This window comes from Chiroxiphia lanceolata, chromosome 5 (assembly GCF_009829145.1).
Source record: "Chiroxiphia lanceolata isolate bChiLan1 chromosome 5, bChiLan1.pri, whole genome shotgun sequence".
Taxonomy (NCBI): domain Eukaryota; kingdom Metazoa; phylum Chordata; class Aves; order Passeriformes; family Pipridae; genus Chiroxiphia; species Chiroxiphia lanceolata.
Genome location: NC_045641.1, coordinates 39,211,447 through 39,237,965, shown reverse-complemented (window position 1 = coordinate 39,237,965; position 26,519 = coordinate 39,211,447). Strand labels below are relative to the sequence as shown.

The 26,519-nt window shown below is 34.5% G+C and overlaps 1 protein-coding gene across 4 annotated transcripts in view; it reads right to left on the bottom strand.

The window, feature by feature from the left end:
- NAV3 (neuron navigator 3) overlaps positions 1-26,519 on the bottom strand; it is a 257,821-nt gene that overhangs the window by 152,150 nt on the left and 79,152 nt on the right. For all 4 annotated transcript variants that reach the window (XM_032687747.1, XM_032687746.1, XM_032687749.1 and 1 more), the window contains exons 4-5: positions 8,485-8,557; positions 4,640-4,817 (exon numbers count right to left, since the gene is read on the bottom strand). In XM_032687747.1, the coding sequence (XP_032543638.1) occupies positions 4,640-4,817; positions 8,485-8,557 (251 nt within the window). The remainder of the gene's footprint in view (positions 1-4,639; positions 4,818-8,484; positions 8,558-26,519) is intronic.

Below are 26,519 nucleotides of genomic sequence, written 5' to 3'. Positions count from 1 at the left end.
ACATGGGAATAGGAACATTAGAGTATTGTCACACTGACCAGTTTTGGATAACTTTGTTAGGAGCCTGCCATAAAAGATTCATTATCCTCCTATGCAAACTTTGCACTAAGGGGAGAGAGGCTCCTCTAGAAATCGGTTTAATTACATTCCTGACCTGTGTTGTCTCCTAGTCATCCAAGGACAACTAGCCTCCTGAATTAGTCTCCTGAATTCTCCATTTTTGCACAAACCTGATCCTGTCAGTCTTGTGATATTCTGATTATAACCTTCCCCTGGGACCTCTATTTACCATACTAAAACAACCTGTCTATGAAACCTTTAGAGTCTTAATATAATTTCGTGCTTGTTTCAGTTCTTGTTGATAAAGGGCTCAAACACTGTCTGAATGAGGTTGATACCAAAGCAGGTTGTCTTCAGTGACATGTGAAACAGGCTCAGACCCAGTAATGGTCACAAACATTGATCATTACTAAGGACATCATAACCTGGAAATGAGGACGACAGCACCATCATCTTCATCATCATCATCACCAGGAGGAATCTTTTAAATTAGGAGGGTAAGCCACTAGCCCTGTACATAAAAAGACAAAACTTCCTTGGTTTTCATCAGGGCCTGAATACTGCCAACCTCTGTATTCTGACCACCTTCTGTGTGACTTCTCAGAGGTATTTCTCTCTTCCATATATAATCTGTATTTCTCTCAGAGAAAGCGGACAGCATTTATTAAACATACTTGTTTAATAAAGAAAATAAAATGTCTTTTTACCTCCCAGGAAATTAAGTTGAAATTAAGCAATATGCTTACAATACGTTTCTGGAAGCAACAAAGAAGATAACTTTTCTGATAGAATATTCTAACCTAAAATAGTTTCCAAGACATAGTTTCCAAGGCTTAAATTACAACATAAAATGTGATTGATTATTGAACATTCAAAAAATGTACAAAGTCTACAAAAAGCATCCACCATTTTCAGTGTATATGTTTTGCTTTTGCTTACATGTTTGCACACATACAAACACATGGATATCAAATGCACTTAAATGTACACAGTGACTCAAAAAGACGGCTTTATTCCTCAGGTATATAACACAGTAGAAATATGTGAGTCTTCAAGTAGAATAAAATACCTATATATATAAGAATATAATTTTCCAATACCCTCAAAAATTTACTCAAATCTGATTTGAAGCATTTTGCCACTACTGAATAAAGATGAATGTGCCACTCAGATGTTAACAGCTATATTCATTATCTGGCTTCTGCCACAATAATAGGATAATTTTTCTTGTTTCTTTCAAAAACCTGAGGCTATTTGTAGGTAATAAAAGGCCACAGCCCAAGTTAATGGAAAATACTCTCTGTTATGTGCATTTGCCAAATATTTTTTCCAAAATATACACTGTAAGTAATTTTCTGCCTTAAGGCTTCTACATGCCAAACCTTTCCACAGTTATGCTAGATATGTTAGAAAATGAAAAGTATTCAGAATTTTGAAAAACATATTCAGAACTCCAACAGACTAATAAAAAAAGCATACCTGCACATAAATGTGTAATAATAAATTGCCTTAAAGATTAACATCTACTATGAAATGATAAAATAGCTAGTTTTATCACCACTACTTTTTAAAAAAAGTAAAATTACTCTATTTCTGATAACAGATAGATCATCTATTGAGTTAATAATTTCATAGGGAAAGTGTGAATAATGTACATTATTATACCCTTCAGATTTTATCACTTCTCAAAATTCTCCATTCAATAAAATAGGAAGGTTTCAGTATCTGTATGAAACTACTTTTTGTCAAAAATATCTGAAGGTCTCAGGAGTCCCATGGAGTAGTCATATCAGTTCCTTAGGACCTTCTAAATCATGAGCTCCTGCCAACTCAGTCATGTTGGTTCCTTCTGTAAGTAATGCTGAGACACAGCTGACACAAAAGCAATCATAGAAATCAGTCTGGGGAGTCATGTAAGCTGCCTGTCCACATTTCAAGTAGCAAAAGGCAGGTAAGAGGCAAGATGAATCTCTTCAAAGTAATCTTTTCTATTTTAATGTCATATTTTGGCTTCTTTCTGAGTAGAAGCTTTTATTCACTAATTAGCAACTTAAAACTAAAGAGATGTTTGGGAGATTTTTTTTTAATTATTTTTCAAGCTATTTGGTTTTTTTGGGGGAAAAAAGAATTAATTAAATGAATTACTGCTATGAAAGAAAAGGTTACTAAGTCCACCACAGAGAGTTCATATCAATGTACAATTATATATGCCCATCTATTTGTGGAAGACTTGTTTTCACATGTAGTTATTTTTTTTTAGAAAGGGATATATTATTTTATGCTTATTTCCTTATATCACTTAAAAATGAAAAAATATTAAAAAAAATTATATTTCTGTTTGCTTCTAAGTTCTGGGGCTCTTTGTTTTGCTAGCAGCTCAGAATACTAGATGTAATTGTAGCAGAAGATAGAAACCTTTCATACTGGATAAAACTTTCAGTAGTAGGGACCTTTCATTATCCATAAAGACTTTACTGAGAAATCATACTCTCTCGGGCAATACAGAAGTTTGTATTGACAAGCATTAAACTTTTGTATACATGAAAGCAAACAGAAAAAATCTTGCTTTCAGTTTTCAGATTGGAAATAAGAAATCTTGGTCTAATAATTTTTTACATAGAAATATTTTACAACTGAAACATAGTTATGAATAGAAATTTAATCAAAGAATTAAATTATTTTAAACTCCTAGATGAAAGTGGAAGTACTGATGGAAGCACACTGATGGAAGCAGAAATTTTGTTAACCAGCCTTAGATGTCACTCTACGAAAGCAAAAATGCTGGGGTTCTGAACATGGAATGACTGCCTCTCCTCTTAAGGGAGCATGTTTAAACAGAAAAATAGGAGAAGAAGGTACTGAAGAACCACAAGATCTTGGAGAATTATGATGAAAAGAAAACTTAATAAAAGATTCATAAACTCTTTGCATACCACATGCAACCTATGTCATCCAAATAGTAATACACCTGCTTTATCCAGGCTTTTTTAGACAAACCCTTGTAATAGTAGTGATGTATAAAGGAATATTGTAACTATTTTATTATTAAAAAATTCACCATGGGAAAAGCAGAAAATGCTTCCATTCTTTTACTAAATTATAAATAAAATCCAGTAAACAAAGATATTTACAGGAAGCTGGCTAATCTCTTAATTCCACTGATTAAAGCTGATTAATTTCTGAATAACAAGACATTTTTGCTTCTTATGCAGTATTAGATGTCCTTCAGAAAATAGAAGTTCAATTTTGGAAAATGTTGAGAGCAGTCAGACTCTTCCAGGACAATACCATAATTCCCTAGGTTACACTCTAATACTAAACTTCACAGAGAAAGCATTCAAAGACATTAATTTTCAGTAGCAGAGAAAATAAAAGCATTTCACTTTGTAATGCCCAAGGCAAATATAAATGTATCTTAATTTTTGTATCAAAGGAGATAATTAAAATGCTATCAGCAACACTTTCCTACAAAACATATTTTTAAAACATTCCTAGTTTGAAGACAAACATGTCTATCAGGCTGAGGTGTTAAAAGTTTTTGTCATTTAAAGAAATACGTTTTTCATAAACACGAAAGTGTAATTTAGGTATGAATGGACTAAAGAACTAGAATCTCACTATCTTAGTCTGATACTTTTAATCCATCCTAGATCATTGACTAATCAAATTCTAGACATACAGCTGTTCAGTAAGTCAGCAAAAACATTTTAAACTAAGATATGAAAAATCAAACAAGTACTAAACCCAACAAGATCAAAGTCTTCATTAAGAACTACAGTTTTCATGGCACCAGATGTGAATAGCTTTTTTTAAACTTCCCCAATAAAGTATACATTGTTAATACTGTTTCCATTTAAATAGATATTTGTGTTTCAAACTGATTCTTTTGTCCTGGCCTGTAAGCAACTACATTTGCAAAATATGTTTTCAGCTGCAGTCTCAAAGAAAAGTAATTCAGCAATTAAGGATTCTGCTGAGTGCTTTGGTTTCCTAAAACTAAATATAAAACTGACCACTTAAAAGAAACAACCAGATTAAGGCTATTTCTTTTCCCTTTCAAAATAAAAAATCAAATAGAATTAGGTGCTCAAAAAAACAGAATGTGCAGGGATAAAAAGAGTTTATAACAAATGAAAGTAATAATTTTGCCTTTTTCCCATGTATTTTGATAATTATTTGAAACTGTTCCTTTAGATGTGGAACTGTGTATGGGAAGAAAACATGAAAATAACCAGTATACTAACCACATGGTGTGCTAGCTGTCTCTTATTGTGCAGTGGGCACTAGAATCAATAGTAAGGTAAGAGAGAGCTCTACAATTAATTAAAATTGGAACTAAATTTAATTGAGAATGTTCTCTGCTCTCAGTCTAGCTTTACCCCCAAGAAATGCAGGCATAGTACCAAACAAATACATTGCATCCATTGCAAAAATAGCTAAAAAAAAAAAAAAAAAAAAGAAGAAAAAGAAAATGCCAAGCTTTTAAGTCTTAAAGTGGTCTGTTTTTTTTTCTCCAAGAAATTTTGTCTTTTTTGAACAAAAAGCTTTCACCCCTGAGAAAACTAACTTTTTAACCTACCTTGACTGCATATCTTGGTGTGTTTTGGACTGGCTGATTTCAGGTGAAGTTGAAGGGACTTGCTGTTGTAGCTCCACCAAAGACTGGTAGTACTGTTGCTGATGATGTTGCTGCTGTTTGTACCGAGACAAACTGAAAAACAGCCCTAAAATGGCTTTCAAATTTCCATTCCGTATTTCTATTTAAAAAAAAAAAGAAAGAGAACAAGAAGTGAAAACACTTTGGTTTTAGACTTCATTTTTCCACAGTCTTACAGTAAAATATCTCTGTACCTATCTATAGCTATACATGTTTATGTCTTATACCTCTTCATTTATCACTAATATCAGGGACATTTTAGGTATCACTAATACTTTACTTTTTATTATAATTTTTCTTTATTTATGTGCCATTGTTGCAAAAAACATATTTCCATAATGCCCTCATGCTGAGTCGTTTATATGACCATAAGCAAGATTCCATCAAACCTTAAATAACATATATAATTTGAAATTAATACTCCTGCTCAATAAAGTGCAAATATTCTAAGTAAGTAGAAGTTAATTCAGAAAAATCTGAATTCTTTCTGGTCCTAGGTACACATCCCTTCAACCCTATGGCTTTAAATTAGTCTTCTTGAGTTTTGGGCAAATTCTGTGCACACTGGTAATGAACAGTGGGTTCTAGAAAAATCACAAAGAATGATGTAACAGTCTTAGAGGTGATCACATATCCATTCATACAAATATTCAAGGAACATGAGGGAAGAAAACGAATGGAAAATTGTTTTTTAAAAAGGTGACTGTAATGCTCATGATAACATCTTTGAACTGTCAAATGACGTGATTTTATAGTTTTCTCTGTTATAATGCTATTTCAAAACTACAGCTTTCACATGAGGCTAACACAGTTACCTGAACAAAATTCTGGTGTTCCACAGTAAAATTTCTATGTCTTCCATTCCTTTCTTAGCCTTTCCCCAGCCTGAGATGAAGGTTTTAAAAGGATAATACTATTCTTTACTCATCTGTGATCTCTGTGTCAAAAAGAAGCCTCAGGAGACTTTAATGAAATTATCTGCAGCATGTAGGTCTGTTCATAACCTCATTATTAGTTTTTTTTGGCACTGACCTTCTTGTGAAAGGTTTTCATTAGACCCATAGACTTGTAACCTAACATGCAACACTACAATCTTTCTGCATTCCCCGCAAGTCTAAATACTGAGCTGTGAGTCCTACACAGCTTTCTTAGGTAAATTTTCAAGCCAAATTTATAAACAATTACTGTTATATTCATGTCTTGTAAACCATACTAATTTTCTTTCAATAGGATTAGGTGGAATGTTAGTACATACACTAACAGGCCAGCAAACACTGGAGCCCTGATGGTCACAACCCGCTCTTCAAAAGCAAACACCATCCTGGGCACTGAAATATACTTTTCAAAATGGAATTTTTTTTTCTGAGCATTCATGCTTTCTCATATTCCCTGTGAAGATGCTGCAGGATCTTTGTTTCCCAGTGAGGTCATCAGAGATACACAGAACTTTCTCAGAGCTACCAGACCTTTCAGGTAACCGTTACTTTTGCATTTGTGTTTGTTTCAGGAAAGATCATTATCAAGAAATACAGAAAACTTATATTTAAAACTACCCTGAAATTACCCCAACAAAAACACATAACTATCCATTTTAAGCTGCTCTGTTTCTAGAAGATTTTAAGTACATGACACAAGTTTATTTATTCTTATCATTTTGCATCACTTAATGTTCAGAAAAAGAATTCTTTATTTGTTAAATCCCACTCATCATTTTTATCTTAAAATTTTGCACTTTTTGTGTTAAACTACATATTGTACTATGTCTAAAGAAGGAAGTTATGTTTTGAACTTTTTTTTCTTTCCTACTTTTAAACGAGTTAAAGTTAGAAGATTTCTTGCAAACAAAAAATCCAGAAACTGCTAATGTGTATTAAACACATGCAGGGAAGAGGAGGGGAGTGTTTTTCTCTGTGGCAACTGGCTTATTATTTATCAATTGAGTTCTCAAGCAGAAATTCTGCAGTCAAGATTTGAAAATTACTTTTATTCTAGACCTCTTCATTCAAGTGTCCAAATTAGCTTCCTAAGCTAATAGTTTATTGTTCAAGATTCTTTCTGGTCCAGTGCTAACACAACCCATTTACCAAACTATTTACAAAACTCATTTTCTTCTCCCCAAAAGAAATTATAATAATTATGATTATACATACTAAAAATGGTATATTTAATGGAATCACACTTTTGAAGTACTTCGAAATAATACGAAGTAATACAAAGTAATACAAAGATATTAGTGGATTTACACCAGATTCATTACCAACTTCATAACAGTAAAATTACTTTAAACTTACTTCAGAACTCAGTAATAAAATTTGGTTTTGAATAATAATGAGCATTTTAAATCATAGTCCTTGCATTTAACCCCAAGTAGTAGTATTGCTTTCAGTAGTATATGACCTTAAAGCTACACAGTTGAAGCTTACATCCTATTAAAATTATTTTCCATAGCAAAACAAAGCCATGATTAAAGGCATGTATTACAGAATGCACACAGATTTTGATCTACCAAAGTACAAAAAATAAGTGTCATGCACTATGTCATGGTATTAACCAATGAAGAGTATTCTCGTTAAATAAATTCATGCTATTCACACATTTGATTGGTATTTTATATGCAAATAAATATAGGCTGCACTAGAAAATTCAGTTTCTAAACAGCTTTGAGGTGAATGACAATATGCAAACTTTCAGTATTCTCTTGTATCAAGACATCTACAGTATGTACAAAGGTTCTCTTGAATCACTTAAGGAGCGTTCCATAAGTTGACAGTCAAAGTGAATAGATAGTACATATCACAGCTGTGTTACACTTTTGAAGTCCTAGAAAGGTGGAGATGGCGAAAGATAATTCTGATTTAATTTAAAAAATCAAACAGTGGTTAGCATTCCAGATTTTTTCTCCATGAGTCTTCTAGAATTACAATGAAATTAACAACTCTGGGATTTTTTTTTTCCTTTCAGCTTTTATTTGGGCTACAAGCAAAATAAAAACACAGGGTTGCATCTCATTAGTATGTTACCTTCAGCTGCCACAGAGGTCATAGGGACTTTGAAGGTGCATAGCACCTTGCAGAACTGCTTAATTTCTTACAGGACAAAGACTTACTTACATGTTATTAATTTACAAGAAAAATATTCACCTGCGTCTCACATTAGCAAGGCAAATATTACATAATAATTAACACAACTGATATGTGTAATGGTTTTGATTTATTATATTTATGAATTTATTTGTAACCATATTAGGCAATCACTAGAGGTGACTAATACAGCAGAATAACAGAAGCAGCAAGATCATTCGCTCTTAATAGATCACATCAAAGGAATACTATAATTTTCAGACACATCCTGACAGCATTACTAGTAATAATAAATTTGCTAAAACAAATAGACTTCCCTGATTTTACTTAACTGAGCAAGATTCTCATATCCATGTTTGCTGTTTTGAATCACATATATGAACAAGTTAAAATGTATGCTTGGGAAACTCTGTGCTTATCTAATATTATGGAAGTAACATGAAAAGATTAATACTATTGAAAAAGTATCATTTAAAACATCGTCTCAAGCTTCATAAACATTGAATTTCTTGGTTCAATTTCAAGGGAAAATTAAAATGAAACTCTCTCACTTGCTATCACTAATCTAAATTTGCATGCTGTTCAAGACAGCTGGAGATTGGTACTTAGGTGCAAATAATTTGTGTTAAGAAATTTAGCTTTCAGAAGAAAATACTATTATTTGTTCTGATGATTTGTTTCTCTTACCTTCTGCAGAAAGACCTTGGACATTAACGCCTCTGGCTGCCAGAAAGCTAAGGCAGACATCAACATTCTCAATCTGTAATATGAATAGAAATAACAAGCAGCATAAGACTATTTTACAAAATGTAGAAATGTAGGGAGAGGGGAAAAAAAAAAAGAAACTGCCAAAGAATGAATACTTTACATTCATCGCATACTACAGCTCTTTACCAAAGTTTAGCAAGAATGATTACTGCTAATTGGGGAACTGATATAAAGCTTTCATTGTCCGCTTTAGTGCTTAAAAACAATCCACAAATGCCCAATCCAGAATGGCATGCTGGCAACTCAGCAACCCACCTAGTTAACATAAAACTGGATTTTATACCCTAAAAAGAAGCAGTGATGAAAGCATGCATAGAGAATTAGACACTGAGTATACGTCTGGAGATGGGAGCAACTGAGTTTACTAAAAAATATAAGCAAAAAAACTCTAACAAATGTGTTAGCAAAGGTACTTTCTTGGGATGATGTAGGATTCTGTGAAAATGATGTCACATTAGTGGTTGATTCTCCAAATTTTTTCCTTCAAATCTTATGCTAAATAATTTTAATTTCTTTAATGTTTATGCTCCTTGGAAGAGTTCTTGCTTAGTAAAGAATATGGTGCTGACTTCTGTTGGTGATTTAGAAGAAATCTACAGTTACCACAGAGAATTTTAGACATGAAAATGTAGATCAATAAAAGGATGAAACTTCTGCCTCTAAAATGAGTAATCAGAGAATTAATTTGACTGCTTTCATATGTCTATTTCTAACAGATGAGGAAGACAATGTTCCAAAAGATTCTCAAGTCAGCATTCTCAGCTGATTACCACAGTCCTTCCCCAATACTTCCTCCAAATGAAGTATTTGCTTCATTTGATCTATAAAGCAAATACTCAGCTATAAATGTAAAACCTTTTAACAACTTTTGTCTAAAAATATGTTGATATGCAAACAGAAAAAGTATGTACAGAAAGGTTCTATGTCAAGTGGTTTCAACAGATTTGATTATAACATACATTTTTAAGGTTGATGGATTTTTTCAAGGCAATTAGGATCAAGGCAATAAAATTTTAAGAATATATTTTAAATATATATTTGCATTGGAGAACATTAAAAATAAAGAAAGGAATATTCAACACTAAAAATATAAGCCTGCAGTAGCTCAATCCATACAGGTAATTTTATTTGAATGTTTGTATATTTTACAATGCCTCATATAGACAATTTTCAACCATCAAAACAAAGGAGTAAATTCATTCCTTGAATGAAAGTTACTTAATCCTTGGCAGTATCTTTTCTCACCCAGGACTACTGTCATCTTTCTATGATTGCAGCTCTGACATTATTCGCAGAAAATGGTAGTAGCTGAAAGGATATAAATATTGTTTTTACTACTGACCCTAGAAATATATATTATGAGTTCACAGACTGTCTTGATCCACAAGTAGTATATATAGATTTATAAATACCTGCAAAACTTTTAGATATGCTTTTTAAGGACAATAAATGTCAAAACATTAGTAAACACATCTTTTAAAAAGTCTTTTCAAATGTTGAATTCAAGGACATGTTAATATTTACAGGGAATGATAAATAATCTCTTTCCTTAATCAATTAGAAGGAAAAAAAAGTCCAAAATCTGCAGCTAAACTGATGAAAGTTGCTGAAAAAATTGGGGTTTACCATAAAGTTTTTATAAACCAGTTTGGCAAGTGTCACCAATTTTCACAGCTGTGAATGTGGAATAACCATCCTAAAATCAATGGGATTACTACAGGTCTGGCCCAGCACAGCAATTGCAGAAACCCAGGCATTAACTCTGTCACTGTCTTAAATGTTTGTGTAGTTTTATAGCACGAAAAAACCCACATTAACTAGGTCATTTTGTTAAGATATAGAGATGTGACACAGCTAAATCAGTTGCAACTTGACTGCAGCTAAAATAGGAAGATCTGCTTCTTCCTCACCTCTTCTTCCTCCCAGGTGTGGGGCCCTGCTGCTGCTGCCTTTGCTGGGTTTCAGCGCTTCTCTGAGCACACCAGGAGCTCTGTGCAGAAAACTTGCCCAACAAAAAGGCAAATGTATTTTAGTCACTCCAGTTTGCTATGCAATCAGATAAGCACAGGAGTCAGCAGAGGGGAAGGTGTGTCCCAGCATGAGTAAGGCATGGTTTGGGAGAGTAAAGGGGAGGTGGGAAGGAGGGACAGGTAGATGGTGTCACTCTTGGTGGCAGCAACAAGGGAGCTGAGCTGGCTCAGCCCTGACCTCCAACTACACCCCTGCATCAGTCCTGAAAATAATGCATATGATGATAATATTTCTACTCAAACTGTAAACAATGTCAACTGCATAAAAAAAAAAAATTTCCTGTCCTGAAAAATTTAAAAGAAATGAAGATTTTTTTTTTTTTTGTATATTAGCTGTATAACTGAGTGTTTCCTTGAACTTTTGAATCAACCATAATGCAGTATCAACTACTTCCAAAGGTGGGAAATTCTGCTCTATAACGTAGTACTGGAAGCCAAACAGAGAAAAAAATAAAAGGAGAAAAAGAAATAAAAATCAGACCAAGACCAGTAGTATCTGTCTCCAAATATTTCCTAGCACATATTCTAGGTTAACCAAGACATTTTTGATAATGAGCATGCCCCCTCTGCAGTAGTTCAGGAGCTATAAAAACTCCCTAGTTTATTGGAGAACACTTAAGCCCTAATGTGCTGTGAAAACACCTCAATATCTATCTTCAATACTGAATATTTAGTAAATAGTAAGACTAATACATAAATCTTCACACTCATTTAAGGTGAAAAATGTCCTACAGAGATTGCACCTGGTTACTTTAGGTGTCTACTTCTACAGCACGTGTCTTTGAAGTAATTTCTTAAACTCTCAGACAAAGCTAATAATTACCACTAACACCAGTGACTCAATATGCTGCAGAACTACAAAGCAAATTCTGTTTTACTTCGCAGTTCATGAAGAGACCTATTACAGAAGCTGCAGGTCCAAAGTCACCCTTCTGGTGCTGGTGGTGTATGAAGCAATAGCAGTGGCCAACTTTCAGACAATAGACTGGAGTTGCACTGTTAGCCTTATAATAAAGTCTTGTTTTGACTTGTGAATTGAGCAAGTTTGGTGTGGCAGCTCACAACCACACAATACACTGAAAATGCCAGAAAACAACTCACGCAGTTTTCTGATAATAACAGCAGTTACTATACAACCCTCAGAAACTGTTAGGGGGTCTCAATGAGACATGCATGAATACATCCTTGGGTTGTTTTCACTTTCTTTCCTCTGCAGAATATGTTAGCCTTAAAGTTGTCCCAATTGAAAGTTTTAGTGTGTCTCTAAATATTGCTTTAATTACCTACTTCTTGCCTTGGCAAACCATAGTCATTCTTTGAACTCAAACCCAAGCATCCCCAAACACTTTTTCTTCAAACTTACTCACAGATGAGAGTGATTTTGCAATTACAAAAGTTCTAAGAGATTTCAAGCAACCTTTACTCCTCAGTACTGTTTCAGTCAAGAGTAGTATGAATTCCTGAAGTCCATGTTTATTTAAGTAGTTAGTGATGAGGTTATTATACACTGGGGTAAACTCCTCCTAGAGCTGGCATTGTATATGTACAATTCTACCTTCTTATATATCAATGGATGAAGATTTTGTAGTGTGACACAACAGAAAAATTTTGTGTCTTACATATCACCACGCTTTTGCATCTAACATATAAACAAAATTTTGAAGTGGATTTTGCTTGCAAAAAGAACTACTTTATAACTGAGATTATATTTAACATTATAGTGAATAGTATCATCAGAATTACAAAGTTTTATAGCAGAAGATATAGCTCATTACAGTACAGAATTTGGGATATGCAGATTGACACTGAATTTTACATAACAAGACAGAGAAGAGTCACTCAAATTTGCTTGTACAGGTAGATGTTGCCAAGATCAGACTGGTTTTGAACCATTCTCCATCACTGTCAACCCCCATTTTTTTTTTTTGTTCCAAGGCAATTATTTTATATAAAGGTTGAAAAGAGTAGAAGGGCAGCACGTTAAATATCAGACCTGCCACATTAAAAACCTTAAAAACTATAAATAGGATAAAGAATTAATGATATAATAAACCTTCACTGCCATATAGATATTTGCCATTTAGCTATTCAATTAAGCAGCTGAAAGTCAATCAACACTACATGAGATTGCTTTTCAGAGGTAACAAAAGCATAATTCTGAAACCTAATCCCTTCCTTATCTAAAGTCAAGAATAATGTGTCCAACTCTGAAATGTAGCTACAGCATTGTCGGTAAAGATGAACTCAGCTAAGGGGACGATAATTTAGGAATTAAGATTTGTAGGCATCAATCAGGTAAATAACACCATTTGATGCTTTATAAATTAAGCCTACTGAGTTATGCTTACAATATACTAAGCTTCTTTCATAAATCTGATCCTTTTAATACTATTCATACCCACAGCATCATGAAAAAAGCACCTGAAATACTTAACACCATAAATATTAGTGAGCTCCAAGATATTTTTACACTCACATTTAAGGGGTTATAGTCCAAATGATGATGTACAAATAAGCAGAAATGTCACAACTCAGATACCATTAATACACTAGGTGGCATGCAAAGAAGATACATTGCAAATCTGCTGTCACAGATTACATCATGTAGTTGTAGGTAATCTGCTTTTGACTGAAAGCTATTTGAAATTTCACTGACAGAAAAAAATCACTAAGCCAGATGGGGGACTTGCATGTAGATAAACAGTAGTACTTAATACCCACCTGTTAGCAGACTTGTAGGAAGAGTTCATTTGTGGGATATACTCACCAGTAACTCAATATATAGAATATGTCTATTTATTACAATTATTTTTGCTGTTGTCACGATTAGCTTTCATCTCCTCTGTCTGGAGACAACACTTTCTTCACTTCCAAAATAAATTTAACTGTGGGATGCTCAGAAGACTAACACAGCAATATGTTTTTCTGCATGTGTAAGACACTCTGAAAAATATGTTGCTTTGACTAACTCTCTTTTATTAAGTTTATGTCAATATAGTTTACAAGAACACATATACACATGTACACCATATACACAAGTTAGTTGCTATTTGCCTGCTTTGGGCTGTTTTCTTCCTGAAGAATGGGACACCTTATAAAAATGACACGTTATCATTACAGAATGATTCTATACATATATGCACTTAAATACTCTTGATTTTTTTGGCAGTAAAAGTAAAAGAGTAATTTCTGTTAGCACTTCTTTTAGTGGTATCTTCCATAGCTCTGTGTGTGTGTTTTAACATTCTGATTCTTGACCCAAAGCCTGAGATAAAATTTGGCAAAGGACTTGCTCTGTAGAAATTTTCTAATGTTGCTGATGGCTGATTAAGGACACTCATGAAAATAGTATTCCACAGAAATCCAGAGAATCATATACTCACTCTTCAGTATTCAGTACCTTTTTATATATTTTTAATACAAATATTAAATAGTACTCATTTGAGGTTGGTATTATGACATGAGATAGTCCGTGTCACAATAACTGTATTTAAAACATATTTTACCAGCAAGGTTTTTATTATTAACTCAATTTGTGGAGGTCAGTGGATTTAAATGAATGCAAAATAGGAAAATAATTTAATGTTGTTACATAGCTCATTCTCTTTCAAGTTCTGTAGCACTAGGACAATCGAAATCAAATAAAAATAAAATTTGGGCCTTACAGGTAGCAACTTGGACTCTAAATATTCACAATTCACATTCTGCATAAAATAATGAAATTATAAAATGGAAAAGCAGATACTATTTTTTTGATTGTCACAGGAATCAGTCATGGAAGGAGACTCAAAAGCTTTTGAGTTCTAGATGTTTTGTATTAGGTGAAGTGCTAGTGACCTGGTATCAGTTGCAGGCTCTAAAAAAATCAGGTGTTCAGGCAAGCAATCAAGATGCCTTCATGAGTGAATAAAAGCATTTTTGGTGCATGTGTTGGAGCTGACAAGAGAACAAAACTGTCCACGTAGATTTAGTTACATAGAATGATCTGGAGGAAACCGGAAGTATTTCCAGGTGGAAAGATCTAAACTCTGATTTTCCCTTGTCTAATAGAGTGTAGTATGAGAATTGGCCATGTACACTCTCATAGGTCCATGTTTCATTCTCACGCAAACACTGCCTAAAAGGACTATTTTTGGCCAAATGCATAATCTTTCACAACACGATATGCCTAAAGCTGTTCTCAGGAATTGAAAAGGAGAAGTTTATTTCACTTTCTGTTCTTAATTGACTCATCCATTGCAGACACTGTTGACTTGTTGACAACTCAGTGGTGACGTGGGAAACACCCAGATTTTCCATGTTGTAACTTTGTTTCTTCTGGGTTTTCTTCCCAGCCAGTTTCACTAGTTTGTATTCATGTTCTGCCACTCCCTAAAACAAAGAGCTAGAAAGTTACCAGATAGAGATATTAAGAGGAAATGCTTGCAGTTCTATAGTGAGGTATGTTTTTATCCTCAGTTGTAGCTTTCAGATTATTTAACAAAGCTAGGCTTCATAAAACAGACAGGTGGACATTCAGGTCTTTTCACTATGTATAAAATAGGTACAGGTCAAATACTTCCTTCCAGAAAAAATAAAATACAACTCAAGAACTTTGTCCATTTCAGTGGTAACTGAATGCACTATTATTCTACTTACTACCATGATTGCTTTGCACTTACTTATATGTACTATGATTCTCTAAGGCTGAGTATTGGGCCCAAACACCCATTTCTGATAGCTGACTTACTCCCAGGAGGTTCAACTGAAGAAATCAAAAGTACCATCCAGATTAAAGCTAAATATATACTGATTAAAACAAAATGGATTATCCAGTCCAATGTCTTTATCCCCCTGCCTATCTATTCTTCAAATGTGACACATTCAACACTGTTTTTGAGTCCAGGTGATTCTTACATGATCGCTTAAACAACACTCAGTAGTAGGAATCCCCTGTGCTTCACTTGAAAACAGATATTCATCACACCTGAACACTTTAGAGTTCTCTTTAGAAAAATCTGCAACTGGTAATACAACTAAAAAATAAAAAATCCCTAATGCTTTCATAATTGTACATAGTGGGATAAAATGTATCTAATCCGTAAAAAGTAAGCAATTATGATTTATTTTTATAACATATGGTAATATTTCTTTCAACTATTTGTAAAGTACCAATCGGTAACCTCAATCATGATAAGAAACACCTTCTATGCCCCGTGCTCCATTTCATTTGACATTGTTATCAATGTACTTGTTTTCTGTGAAAATTTGTCATGACATTTTATTTGCAAAACTGTTGTAGCATTTTCACTACACTGTATTTCTGTATGTTATCCACAATCACTGATTCCTAGGTATTCTAAAAGGGAGGATCCTTCTGCAGAAAACTTTTTTTTTTAATTTAAGAGTAGGGTTAAAGACTTTCAAAAGGAACAACGTGAAATAGACTTATATGGGTTCATTTTACAAATATTATAATTGAACTATAACAAGCAGACTTTTTTTAATATTGTGTAGGTTAAACCAGTTTAACACAACCGAAAACAAGACATCTGCTTTCTTGTCTCTTGCACATTTAAAGTTGAGTGTGTTTGTTAACATATATACGTGTTCATGCTAAAATAATTACAGATTTTTATTATTGAGCAAGACTGTCTGAAAGTTGTATATTTACATCAAGATTCCTTGTGAAGAAACTGTACACAGTATTACTACACAATAAAAAAAAATATTTTTTACTACTACTTAATAAGCATACTTTGAAGAGCAGAGAATACACACAAATTCTTCCAAATCTGAAAGTAAATACAATGGGAAGAAATGTGGCCCAGAGTAATGCAAAATTTATAGTGACTCTTCTGAGTAAGCTCTTTAGTTTCAAATTTTCTCTGTGGAAAATGCAGGTATGGCAGGCTGCATGTTGTACGGTTCCCTTGGCCACAAACTACTGAAACAGTGAAATTTGCCATGAACTCTCAGTTCCTCTTGTAGAAATGGGGAAATTTGAAGAAAGGGAAAATGAGAAAATAAAAAAAAGTCTCAAAAATCACATTCTTTATTTTCCGATAATTTATTTCCCTCAAGTTCCTAACATGGCAGCTTATTGTAATAACTTTTTGCAACTACACTGGAAGGCAATATCAAGTCTCCATGCCTGGTGTAAATCTGAAAACCCACCCAGTTAAAACAGGTGTTAACAGTCCTCCTGGGAGATATTTAGTGCATTCTGCTGACTTCCTGTTGCACGTGGCCCAGATCAAGTCACATTCCAGGTTTCTATCAAAATTATAATGCATTTTCAGAGGGTTAAGCAGAATACACTGACATGTAAACACATTAGGATCAACTATTTTCTAGCAAACTCTTCATTATTTGCAATAGAATAATTTAAGGAGCGTTCAATAAAAATAACTCTCAGTGAACCGTGTAAATTCATTCCAAAACACTGTTCCAAGCTAAGCATTGACTTTGCAATAAGAGACTGTATATGCAAATTAAAAACTGATTTACTGGAGGTATTTGGGGAGAATTTTACCTTAGAGGATAATAACTACTGGTATGTAGAAAGCCTCCCAGGCAAAAATTTTTAGGAAATGATGCTGGAGTTATTTAATTATTAGCTACTTTTTGAGGAAAGGATGATGATGTTATTCAAAACTGAAATACCTTCCACTTCCTTTTCCAACAGATATCAGGGAACATGCACATCAAATTCTTCCAACATGCAGTTCCAAACACAAAATATGACCAGTAAACCCAGAAATGTGAAAACAAATTAACTTCTCAAATACTTGGAGAATTCAACAGACATATGTACTGACAAAAGAATGTATGAGGTCACTGCTGAGGTCAACGTACAAGCTGGGGTGTGTATTGTTTTTAAGAAAATGCTGCAGTGGGATACGGTTCCCTTCTGGCATGAATTACTGTCAGCCCTGTCAAGAACACAAATCTGACAATTGATGTTGCAGGTTTTTCACCTAGCCCCTGACTTGGTGCTTGGAAAACTTGGGATGAATATGAGATAATTTCTGTAATGGCATATGCAACTTATTTGGTGAATTTTTTGTTGTTGTGGGGTTTTTTCCCTTCCTTGTTTGTAAACATCAACAAGTTAGTGAATAATGTAGTTATTCAAAATAAAAATAATTGATCCTAATCATAATTTTTACATGGTCAAACATATATTTCTGCTGTGCTGGTCATTTTCATATAAAACCCAAAAAAAGCTCTATCCACAAACACCTCCAACCCCCACCACATAAGAGAAGAATGAAAAATTTTACTCTGATCATCTATATAACAGTGTCATCTTGCTTCCCATCTTCCTTTCTTACCCATTCTTCCATCTGTGTCCTGTCTGCATTTGTTCTCCCCATTTCTATACAGTAGTCTCTGCAGCAGACATTGTAAAGCACAAAATACAACAATGGCAATTTCTAAAGTGCTTTTGTGCTGCTAGAAGAAAGTGTTCGAATTTTGATTGGAATATAGTGCTGGATTTGGATTCAGAAAACCATGGATGTATTTCAATACCTTGCAGAAATTTCTTAGAAAGCTAAAATACGACTTCACAGCAGTACAGATGAAAAGACCAGTTACTTCCAGTGTCTGAAAGTAACTCACTACTTCAGTGCTCTGATCTCTGCAGGCCTGTGGCCACCAATGCTGTGAAAGAGTCCTATACACATACTAAGAACACAAAATTGAAGATAAATACTACCCTGGGAGACCTTTTTTAAGGCATTGATAAAAAGAACTCTGTTTAAACACAGTGTTTCTTAAAGCAATGCTCCAGTTTAGTGAGCCTGTTTACAATCTTTTTTTAATTATGCAACACTTCTGAGTCAGCAAGGTACCAAAGTCTAAATATTTATGACTAAATATTTATGGAACTTGGAAACTTCCAAAAATTGGAGGGCAATGTGAAAATGCATGCTTCTTAAAAACAGAGAAGTTTCTCTCCATTAGGCCAAAAGAGAGACTACAACAGTGTTCATTTACTAGATTTAACTAAACCTTTGAAAACATTCCAGTTCTCTCCTTGACCACTATTTACTACATAGCAACCTCATTTAGCTTACTCAAAAAAGCAGCTTTTAGAAATAAGGGCAATTACAACCAGTGATGGAATGAATCCTTTAAAAAATAAGTAAGCAGGTAAACTATGGGGCATTTCACTTCATCTCTTGAACTTTGCAATTGGAATCCATCCAGACATACTTTGTACTGTATGAACCCTCCCTCTTGACTACACCAGGAGTCTTACTGCTATAGCTTGTGAAGGAGAGACACTGACAGTTTGCTCCTATCCTTCTGGTCTTTTGATTTTATAAACATTCTGATTTTTTTTAGTTAGATATATTTTCCACATTACCCTAGAATGCAATTGAGCTCATCAAAAGAAAAGTAATAAGAAATACTTGTTATTAGCAAAAAAGTACAGCCCAGAGAATTTCTGTAGGATGTGTCTGTTCCTCTGCCTGGAACTTAAAGTCCTTAGAAAGATATATATATGAGATGACATAAGTTACTGGTTTTCCTTTATGTTTAATTTTCATATTACTGACTCAAATTGATCTAAGCCCTAAAGAAAAAGACAAAAAAATTGATGATGAATTGATGTCATAGGTTATTAAAACTATTCAGATTAAACCAGACATCTTTAAAAGCCATAGAGATAATAAATAGACTCATATTCAAGTTTTCACTTTTGCTAGTGTACACAAACATCATATTTTAAATCATGTTTAGCATAATATACATAGGAATATTAGGCCATGCTATATGTTTTCACACCATGCTTCTAAACAGATTTCACACTTGCCTATCTCTTCACAACTTTCTCATAACTATGAGAAGAATTTTTCATGTTTTAACAAGATCCGGTGTCTAGATTCTCAGTCAAGGAAAACAAAAGCACCTGGAACCACAGAAGGCAGTGGGATATATGCTTCTAAGCTCGTAGGCTCACCAGGGTTAGATTTTTTTTAATTGATTTCTCAGCCAAAGAGAGAAGAGAAATGTTAGAAGTGCTCAAGTCTACAAAATGAAGCCTTAACAAGCACTTACTGCTTGTTGTCACTTCACTTCCAGTTGTAGACAATGAAGTGCAAACTGTACGAGGAAACAATTTTTTAAATAGTTATCCAAGTGTTTTCAAGTTCCAAAATACAGCCAGTAATACTTGAAAAAAATAATCATTTACTGGGCGTTAGAGGGGGACATATCGTTACATACGTTAATTTATATGATGCAACAATATAAATCTTGCAAATTTGTTCATGCCAAAAAATCCCAATAGAAGCCTTATATATACAAGAACTGTGAAAACACCCTTGCACATATGTTTACTCTGGAGTGTTACTGCTGATCTGTCCATGAACTAAGCAAGAGCTTTTAGCAAAAAAAAACAAACAACAAACAACTTGTTGTTATTGGGAGGAATTACTGAGAAAATCTGTGAGTGACAGGCAAAACAACCCACAAGGCTGAGATATCAGTTAGCTAGTTATGTGTACAGTTAGAGTACAGAAAACTATAACTATCTAACTTTGTGAGCTATTATTTATTTCAAACACAAATAGGTCTCAGCTCTCAAGTGTGGAAACCAAGGGACAAAGAAAATTCTTGTGGTATTTTTTCTCCAGAGGAGGATGTCATTGGTACACTCCCAATGTAACCTAAAGAAACTCTGAAGAATCAAGAGATATGAATAATTCAAACAAGGTTCTAATTAGCTGACAATACAAGCCTACACGAAACACATTCTAATTGTTATAGAATTAAAGACTGCCAAAAGCTACAAGCTAAAATACAAACACATTTTTATTTCAGGAAGACTGTTCAGATTCAACTTTAAGGACTTTGCAAGTTTGGTGCTGGCCCATATGCCACCTGAAAGAGTTGCTAAGAACTGTATAGGTAAATAAATGCTTTAAGTTGATATAAACTATTAAAAAAAGCAAAAAATATGTGACCAGTTTGTGAGATTGAATACAATGCAACCAAGTCCTGACAAATAAAAAAATGCCTTGGACTGACTCTGAAACTGAACCCTGCCCAGACTAATTTATATCCAGACACTGGGCCAACTTAAAATAAGTTCAACTGGAAATAAGTATAGCTCTGATTTATGTCATATGGTCATCTGTTTATCATATGGTCAGCAGACTCTTCAGACTAGGAGTGTTTTAAATAATTCCTGCACATCAGAAAGCTGCCAAATATATTACTGTATTTATATTTGTACTATTTATTTCTGCTTAAACAAAAATGGTTGTACTGTATTCTAACTATTTGTATATTAAGTTTCAGGTCATAGTGGATTTAAACAGACAAGTTACATAAAAAAATAAAATAAGAAGTTTGTGTTAATATTTTAATTAACCCGATCAAAAGCCTTAACATGAAAAGGGATTAGTTAATGCTGTTGAAATAAGCAGTCTTTGTGATAACTTGCATGTTCTACTGCTAGCTTAAGCCAATTTACCCTTGTGAACCTTAATAGTATTGCCCATTACCAGCTGTAATAGAGTTTACATTTAGAGTTAACATTGGTACTTAAGTCCAGTTCAATGTTGCCAAAATCTTTACTAACACAGAATTTCAGCTGCCTCATGATATCTCATGCCATTTCAGAGTGGTCAGATCCATGGGCTCTTGACTGCAGGAGAAGGTTGGCAGAGCAGTAATCTCAATCAGTGAAAAAACCATGACAACTCTACTCCTGGTCCCATGGCTGTGCACATGATTGTAGGAGACACAAAATACTTTGTGAGAAACACAGCATTCTTCATTTTGACATTGCATGGAATATACGGTGACCAAAACAGTAGTGCATAAATGTATACTGAAAGAACAGGCAAAGAAGTACCCTCTAACTCCCTAACATAGTAAGTTTAGATATTGGTGTAAGAGAAGGGAAATGGAGAAAAAAAATTGCCAGGGTCACTTGTTCTTGCCAAGTCACACATCACATGGCCATTCTCAGAGATGGAATGACCTGATGGACCACTGCTGCGTGTTATTCACATTTGCCAGCAACAGCACATCAGGGAGAGGCTGTAAGTGAAAGGGAATTGCAGTAGTGTTCAAAGAGGAGTTTATTCTCTGAGTATAACTACTGGCAAAGAAAATAGCAAGGTTAAATGGGTTAGAGTTCATAAAAGTCAAAGAACTCCAAAATGGTGAGTATGTAAAAGACCCTGTAAAATCAAGTGGATTTGGCATTCTTTCCATGAAACAGTCTAGCACTTAGCTGCAGCAGATACAGGCAGCTTCTGTTCCAGCAAAGATCAAGAGCAGAGTGAAAAAATACATCTGGACAGATCATAGTAGTTTCAGTATACACCTACTTTCATTCTTTCTCTTAATTTTCTAACATTGTAATTATATTGTATTCTGGATGTAATGCAATACCACTGAAAAATTCCAAACTTCCTGTGGCACCAAATTTTTGATATTTTACTTTCTAGCAGAAAAGCAGGGGGAGGTTGTCAAGTCCTTTTAATGAACATTGTAATTTTAAATGTAGCAGGTCAGGATGCTTTTTGTTGCCACATTAGTTTGTAATTAACAGACTAGATTGTTGAGACAGTCTATGTTACTTTATTATCCTCATGCCTTGCAAAGTCTTTGTTATAACACCAAGTTTTGAAATACCAGGTATATATAATGGCTAAAAGATGATTCAGTGACAAGCACTGCCACCTAGGCATAATGTACTACACAATACCTCCAAAAGCTTGACTATTTATTGGATAATGTTTATTTTAATTTTAAGCACATGTAAGGGCTTAAAATTACAGGAAGTGTGTCTTCCTTCCTCCCTTCTTTAGATAACTTCACAACATAAACCCTGTTCCATCCTAACATTGCTAGTTACCATCCCTTTCCTTTCCATTAATTACAACAGAAGCCACAATTTGTTGCTTTCTGGCACCCTCTGCTGCTTTACACATTACACCACAGACAGCATTTTATGGATAGTTGCACAGTTCCTGTATCTCCATTAAAACATCTTCCCAGTAGTTGCATTTCCCAGACCAACCAAATAAAAGCTGATGATATTCATACTTGGTGTGTGCCCTCATTCATTGTTTGCAGATGTTGATGCTTAATTCTCAAAATCTGTCTAGTAGCTCTTTTCTAAACTTAATCTGGACTCACCCTAAGGAACAGAGATAGTAGGTCTGGCAAATCTGTAGAAGAGTAGCCATCTAGAGATGTCCAGATAACACACTTCCCAGAATTTGGAAGCTCCCACAAACTTTCATTCACAAATGAGAGCTAGAGAGAATGGCTTAGATGCCTTTCAAAGTCAAAAAATAATTGAGGGTTCAATCAAAACTACACAAGGTACTTTACAAGGACCCATGTCCACGTGTGTGCACTACACACCAAAACACAGGCTCACATTGTTTCTCAAGAGTCTTGCATGTTACTGAAGCTGCAGAATTTTCCTTTGTCAGAAGAAGCAGTGGCAGATTATGGAGAGGCAGGAAGAAGGATGAGTGAGAGGCCTGGGGACTCCAACTCAATGTTAAGAAATGTTCTGGGAAAAGTCTACCTCTCTGAGCAAACTCAATGGTTCACAAACATGGAACAATTTTCTGAATAGAACCTTTTTTAAATAACATACAGCACCCAAAATTACAAGTCTAAGCAGAAGCGGGAGTGGTTAAAAATCTTTAAATAGAAGTAAGTCCTCAACTATAAGAGAACTGGCATTTTGCCACAGTTCCAAAATAATCAGACATTTGAAAAAAAAAATCTAGAATGCTGATAAAATCTCAAAACTATCAGAAAGCCTTGTTTGGATATACTGTAAAATGAAACCACTTCAGATACATTGTTTATTTTCTTGTTCAGCTTAAATATGCATTTTTGCTGTTCATCTAAACATCATGCACTTTCTTCTCTATTTTTAAATCCATTAAATGTTCTAGACATTCCTAATATTTATAGCATAATCTCCCTATAGAAGATGATAAAAATACACCATTATGAAGCACACATATTTACAGTAATCCCGCTGCTGCTATCTGGGAAAAATCTGTTAGTGTCTATAACCACAGGTGCTTTCTAAAATGCATGTCATAGTCAATTTGTATGTATGTATTTTAAGTGCATATTTGTGTTAAGACTATTCAGTGCATTGCAATTAATGGAGGTTTCAATGTCATTCATTCATCACCTCTTTGTCTAAGCACGTGTGTCACAAATATATATTTGCTCATTTCCAAAACTTCAGGGAATGTTCACATTACATTTTTGAGGGGGGAAAACCACCAAAAAACCCAACTAAAAATTGAAGAGGATAAAAAACTAATTAGATGAGATAAATGGGGAGATCGTCAACTGCATCTCTTCGAAGAATAGATATTCAAAATGTATGCCACCTATCAGTCTTCAGGCATACTGCAATATTTCGTCTCTACATATTCTTCCAATACAGTTTAACTCAAGTTTCTGATCAAATGACATTCTTGACAAACATAATTGAGAGATGAGAAGAGATGGGTGAGATGGTCATGCCTCAGTGGCATGAAGGAAATGCATATTCCAGGTACAGATTGAAGGGAGGTGGGTTTCAAGAAATTGCAGGGAGGAGGGGAGAGGTTAGTGGAAGAGGAGAAAGGGGAAGGTGTGAAGGAAAATTGTTGATTTTAGGAAACAAAAAGATTTTTTAGTGTTTGGCAATCTTGGTCTACAGAAGTAAAATGTGCATAACCCTAATTCCAGTCCTAACCAAGCAAACTCAGCCATAACCTAATGATTCAATAGATTTCATGGAGACTGTATAAGTATTCATCACAGTACACATACTTTTCATGACATGATTATTTCATTAACATCTAGATGAGTTATTCTCATGTATTCTACACAGTAATAACATAAGGGATTTGTAAGCATAAATAAAAAGGCTAATAACAGTGTATGATTTATACTTTATAAACAATGTACTTCCAGCCTAGTAAAATAGTACTCAGGATGTGTTCCTGTGGCGTTTTCTTTTGTGACTTCAGACAGTCAAATGTGAGTGACTCAGGGGAGCATGTATCTCGCTGCCTGATGCCAGTGAGTAACTCTGAGCTGTTCTGTGAAGAGAGATTTTTATAAATCTTGTGGTCCTTTTAACCTTCTCTAATGCAATGTTTTGAATGTAAAGAGAACTGCTCATTTCAGTGCAGAATAAAGAGATCTCAAGAAAGTCAAACTAGAATCAAACCATATCAAAAGAGTGATGACTTGGTTGCCTTCTCCCGCTCATCCTTTCCAAGATGATAACATTCTTTTAGGTAGGGTGAATGAAGTGTCCCATTCTTTATTCTCTACTAGATCTAACACTTGCAGCAGTTGTCCATCCTTTCCTCAGCTTCCTCTTTCTCTCACAATAGAAACATGGTTGGTCTACCACAAGAAGGCAACTGTTACTCTGCTTGTCTGTCCAGCTGCCATCCCATCTATATTTTCTCTTTAATTTCTTGAGTTCTTGGAAATTTTAGGGTTTGTTCACAAAAGCAGTTGGAATTCCTCCTCTGCCTGTTATATGCTAAAATGATTTGTCTCTCATCTTACTCAAACTGGCTGTGTTAATAACATTATGTCTTTTCAGCAAAACTTGAAACAAGAATTCCAACCTCTACATCCTTGAGTGTCAACCATCCTTAACATTAAGACCTTTAACCTTGTCCTTACAGGAATTTTGTCCTCTTTCATTATTCCCTCCATTCATATAGTCACAATTATTCCCATAACGTATCCTTAGACATACCCTCATTTTATTTTTTTCTTTTGGGACACACACATCTCTATTTCTGACAGTCTCATTTTCATTCTTACTCTAGTCTTTATGTCAAGCTAATTTCTTATGCAAACAAAAAAATAAACTTCAATTTCTACACTAATGAAAATGTCACTTCCTGTAATTCCTTCAAATTGCATACCTATTTGTATATTTTCACTGTAGATATATCTACATGTATTGCTTTTAGTCAGAGAATTTTTAAATTTCTGTGGTACAGAGGATTAAAAACAAAAAAAAAGCCATGAGCTCCCTGCAAGGCATACACAAGTTTATAAAATGGATTTGCTGATATCTAAAACAAAGAGAGAGATTCCATTCCAGAAGGTCAGCTTCTAAAATTTTGTCCTGCACTCATCCTCTACGATTCAAGAGTTTGAAATATGGGAGAGTTCATTGAGATAGTTGACTTCAACACTCACTGAATGCCAAACAAATTGCAAACTCTGTGAAGCCATCCTGTATATAGTACACTGTACAGTGGATTGAAAGTGTCTGGATGTGCTGAACATGTTCAAGAAAGTCCTCCCTGTAACAGCTAAGGACAGTCACTGGGGAAAGATGTGGGAATGGGGTTAGTTCTCAAGAGAAAGATCAACTCTGAACCTACATAGGAAATGAGAGGATTTGTTTAGAAAGCACCTTCAGAGGGCTAGGACATGCTGTTGGCTATGACAGCCTTGGGTACCTGGGTCCTGGGAATCCCAAGAAGGTTTAAAGTTGAATGTAGATCTCCTATATAGTGAGGAAATTCAGAAAGCATAACTGATTAAGTAAAAAATTATATGGGTCTACTTGAAAGTACCATCAGAAAATGGGAAATCTGAGTATGCATCATACTGAGGAGTGTCATTTCCTTCACAGATAAGCATCTGCTTAGATCCTTTCATAATGGAGCTCTATCAGACTTGCCTGCTTTCATCTAGAGCTGCTGCTGTTCCAAGGTAGGAAAGAACAGAATGTGGAAAGAAGTATTGGTTACCAGTGTGGCTCTAATGGCTATTTTACCCACAGTCCTGAAAAAAAGAACTGCATGAGACTTTGTTCTGCCAAACCACAAGAGCTGGATTCAGAAATGCAGAATTAACAGGTAAGTAAATCCTTGTGAGAAGGGACACCAAGAACATATAAGCTGT